The 4,208-nt window shown below is 38.4% G+C and overlaps 1 protein-coding gene across 1 annotated transcript; it reads left to right on the plus strand.

Annotated features, from left to right (window-relative positions):
• The first annotated feature begins 911 nt into the window (after nucleotides 1–911).
• Nucleotides 912–1,804, plus strand: LOC104595952 (uncharacterized). Its single transcript, XM_010256901.1, has 4 exons — nucleotides 912–931; nucleotides 1,027–1,093; nucleotides 1,225–1,380; nucleotides 1,502–1,804. The coding sequence occupies exons 1-4, from the start codon at nucleotides 912–914 to the stop codon at nucleotides 1,802–1,804; spliced, it is 546 nt and encodes a 181-aa protein (XP_010255203.1).
• The last annotated feature ends 2,404 nt before the right edge of the window (nucleotides 1,805–4,208 follow it).

Here is a 4,208-nt window from a genome sequence, read left to right on the forward strand (position 1 = left end):
ACCCCGAGCCTTGCGAACACAAAGGGCAACAACCTGAACTGGCCCGCCCCATGGAAATTCGGGCCACACCTCCATCCGAACTCAAGACTTCACATCGCACACCACTCCAGCACTTTGCTTCCAGGACGGCGAACTGAACAACCGTACCGTACCTGACACTGAAGAAGTCCGTATCCTGAGGCAGCGCACCTGACTGACTTGGGATCTAACGCTTGACAGCCGCACTTCAACGGCCACCTGCCACCGCCATCTCCAGTTACAGAGATGGCTCCGACAAAGAGAGCAGTGGCGGTTCTGCCCCAATAGAGGTGATGACACCCGAACTGGCAGAAGCGCAGAGGAAATCATACCCGACTTGACAGAAGCTTAGGAGTGACTGCGCGAAGTGGTTATAAAAGGCCCCCTTCCCCCCAAGAAGAGAGGTATGTGATAACTTTGCGCCGTCTGATTTTTATCTTGCCTTTGAGGAAATCATAACTTGAGTTTCGGAGCATTCTCACCGGGTTCTTCCCCAGAGATTACTCGCTTTCTCCTTCGTTTCAGGCGCCTTTTGCTCCTGCCCAAGGCAAGATCTTTGACAGATAGGACTGACCGGATTGCGCACCATCACATACAACTCAAATAATGATAATCTGTTGTAACTTTTAAATTTCAAAGTTTCCTGTTTCCAACTTGTAACAAACCACTTGTAAAGGATATATATACTTCACAGCACCGGCAATTATCAAGAAGTAGGGTTGATGTTTTATACAAATTGTTTGTTCAGATTCTGTGAACATAATTTTGTTAGTAAAACAATAAGCAAAGGATTGGTTAGGATGGAAGCTGTTTGAGGAAGTTGATACTGTCAAAATCTCAAGGCCTAACTCGCATTAAAATTTGGGCCCCCAACCTTATTCACTTCCATGTCCATGGCCATTTCGAAGAGCTTGTATTTTTCGGTTCCCCACTTTTAGCCATAGCTACCATCAGTTTGCGTCCGCATTTCCTTGATGATCCGCATCCTCATCATCAACACTTGTGCAGACTAGATAAACTCTTCGGACGGCTGTTTAAGCTCAAGATACTTATCATTTGCTATTCTTTTCTCAAGGTACGTAATTGAATTCTTCTCCGGCCCCCTTGGCCTGGGCCTTACCTTAATAATTAGCTAGCTCATTTATTTTAATCCATCTGCTGCGTGCTAGCTTACAGCATAACTTAACTTGAACACCATGCATGCAGTTTTTGGCGGTTGGTGATGTACCAGTAAAATTGACGAATACCTTGGACTGCTTGAAGTATATCAGCCTGACAATAAACCTAGATGACTCCAAGCAGATTTTGGCTGCCCTTTGCTTGTTCAGAAGTTCTCCTCATCTACAGGAGATCGAGGTCACTGTAAGTCTTTTCAGACAATACTATGTACATTTTTCATTATATACATGGTGATTTTTTTAAGTATTGTCTTCATATCATTATCTTATGTGAGTTAATTTGGTTTTGTGATGGTTGTCTCTAGGCGGACTCGGACAAGGCATCTGCACTGATACATCAAGCCAACTTCTGGGAGGCAAACCAACTGCCTTTAAGAGAGATCATTTTTAGGAGACTTAGGAAAATGAAGTTGATAGAGTTCAAAGGAGTTGCACATGAGATGGGATTCATACAGTTTGTTCTTGAAAATGCAACGGTGCTCGATAAACTAAGTATCAAGAGGGGGAAGGGGTTTCAGTTTAAGGAACTTGAGCAGTTGCCTGTGTTGAAAAAGATGATACAGTTCAGAAGGGCCTCATCTAATGCCAAAGTAATCTTTTTGGATTAAGAATTCAAGTTGATTAATATTTAACATGTGGATGTGTTCCCATCCTATGTTAATGGGGCTATTGTTTATTTAGTCCATTGGTAAAATCTCCCCAACCCCCTAACACTGCTAAAGGCAGGACTGATCCCAAGTCCCAGCACAACAAGCCAGAGACCTTTCCATTTTGTCACAACAAGTCCACTGCTACCTGCAACATTATGCTGCGTTTGAAAGCGACGGAAAATATCAACAATGTAAAAGTTTACTTGGTTCAGTTTTGTCCCTGTTTGGATGGAATGTAAATCGATATCAATGTAAAACTCTATTTCGGTTTAAATTTGTTCATATTTGAATATTTGAATGGAGTGGAATTTTATTTACGATGTAAAATCTCATCAAAAGTAAATTTTTACATCCATGTAAATACTATATAGATAAAATTAATGAAAAAATTCATTACTTTTTTTCATGCTTTCCAAAGCTCAACCATAACTTTTTTAGGGTTCCGTGTAAAACCTCATCCATGTACTTTTACATCAATGAGGTGGGTTGAGTTTCAACTTTCAACCAAAAAAAAGATTACATGTTAAAAAAATGGGTTATTAATGGGTGTGGATGGTTGATGGATGGATTTATATTCAACCCACATCCAACCCAATCCATCCATTTGCCACTCCTACGGCCAATCCCATGACAAACTAACCTTTTATTTTTTCTCTTGAAACATGGGCAATTATTGACTGCAGGTGGTTGATGGATGGGTTGATCTTCAATTCGCCGCAGCCAATCAAATCCATCAATTTGCCACGCCACCCCCTAGGGGACATCCCAAAAATGCCTTTGTTTTAATTTGCTTCTCATTGTAGATTTTGTATGTGGATAGTAAGAAAAGGAGGGCCAGGCAGTTGATGATCATCTAGTGACGGCAAGTGGGTACGTATTAGCAACTACGTACCTTAAGAAGGATGAGCTTTTTCAATTAACATTGATGCAGGGTTTGGTACTGAAAATCTCCGACATTAATCTCGATTCCAAAAGCTCTTGCAAAAAGTTTTCTCATGAGTTGTTGCCATTCAGCAAGACGACCCTTAGCTTGTTGAAAGTCTGGTGGAAGTGGAACACCCTTCTAGCTAGGAAAGGTCGTTACATTCACGTGTAAGTACGAGTCAGGAATGTCACATGACTTTGAGGTTTGAATTGACGCCATTCTGGCAGTACCAGTAGTGGTGGATAGACATGTTTTCCCCTATATCCTCCGTTGTTTCAGACTGTCAATTGTCAATCAATACATGTCCTTCGTAAATCTACGCTGCTGCCCATGTTGGATCATCTAGCTCTTAAAAGACTAATAAAAAAAGGGACAAATTTAGAAAGACCCCTTAAACTATTATTTGTCATAAAGACCCCCTCTACTATAAGGTTAGTGACAATTACCCCCCTCCCCTCCTGAACTTCAATTTGCACCAAAGGCCTTTTTGAATTTTCAGTCTGTGACCAAACTTCAAAAAAGATTCTTATTTGGCTCTTTAAAATTTTTTAAATCCTCAAACGATCCTTTTCTTAATTTTCTAAATATAATATTGAAGTCCTAATGGTTGCTCTAATTGATCCTTGCAAATTTCTGGCTAGATTCAATATTTAAATGAAATGGTAGAGGGTTCTCTTTCTAATAGATATAAATTTAAGATTTTGTTTGTTTTTTCTTAATTTATTGGAGAAAGGAGTGAATGATTTTTATATCTTAAGATGAAGAGAGACATTAATGTCAGTGAAATAAAACAAGAATTTATAGAAACTTGTTTTTTATGTCATTGAAATGATTCTTGTTATTTTAATCGATTCCATTTGGAGAAAATGGGGGTATTTTTGGATCAACTAGGCTATGTTTGGTTTGAAGGAAAAGATAGGGAAAGGAAGGGAATGACAGGAAAACCTATACAAGGTTTGTAAAGGTTTCCCTACCTTTCCCTTCCTTTCCCAGCATTTTCCTTCAAACCAAAACATAACTTTAGGGTTTAAGAGAAAAGAGCAAGGAAAATTTAGGTGAATATTTTGGTAATTTAACTTATTATGTTATTTGACTTAATGGCCATGAGGTCTTTGTCGCAAAGTAAAATTTCAAGGGGATAATTATCACTGACCCTTCCCAAACCCTACATAAATCCATTCAATTTTTTGTTACATATTTACTTTTCTTAATTTTAATTTAATTTTTAGAATAAAACGTGCAAAACAATTACTTGATCTATTATGTCCATAATTAGATAGTATGTATCTGTTCCCGACTTTAATGATTATAATATGTTTTTTCATAAAACCCACTAAAACGTGCTATTTTTATGCATAAATAGCTCATTTGTGTCTTATATTTAGTGATATTGATGTTTATTTATGATTTATTAGAGTATTTATAGCATTTTCATGT

This window comes from Nelumbo nucifera, chromosome 5 (genome assembly GCF_055504915.1).
Source record: "Nelumbo nucifera cultivar China Antique chromosome 5, China Antique-T2T, whole genome shotgun sequence".
NCBI lineage: Eukaryota > Viridiplantae > Streptophyta > Magnoliopsida > Proteales > Nelumbonaceae > Nelumbo > Nelumbo nucifera.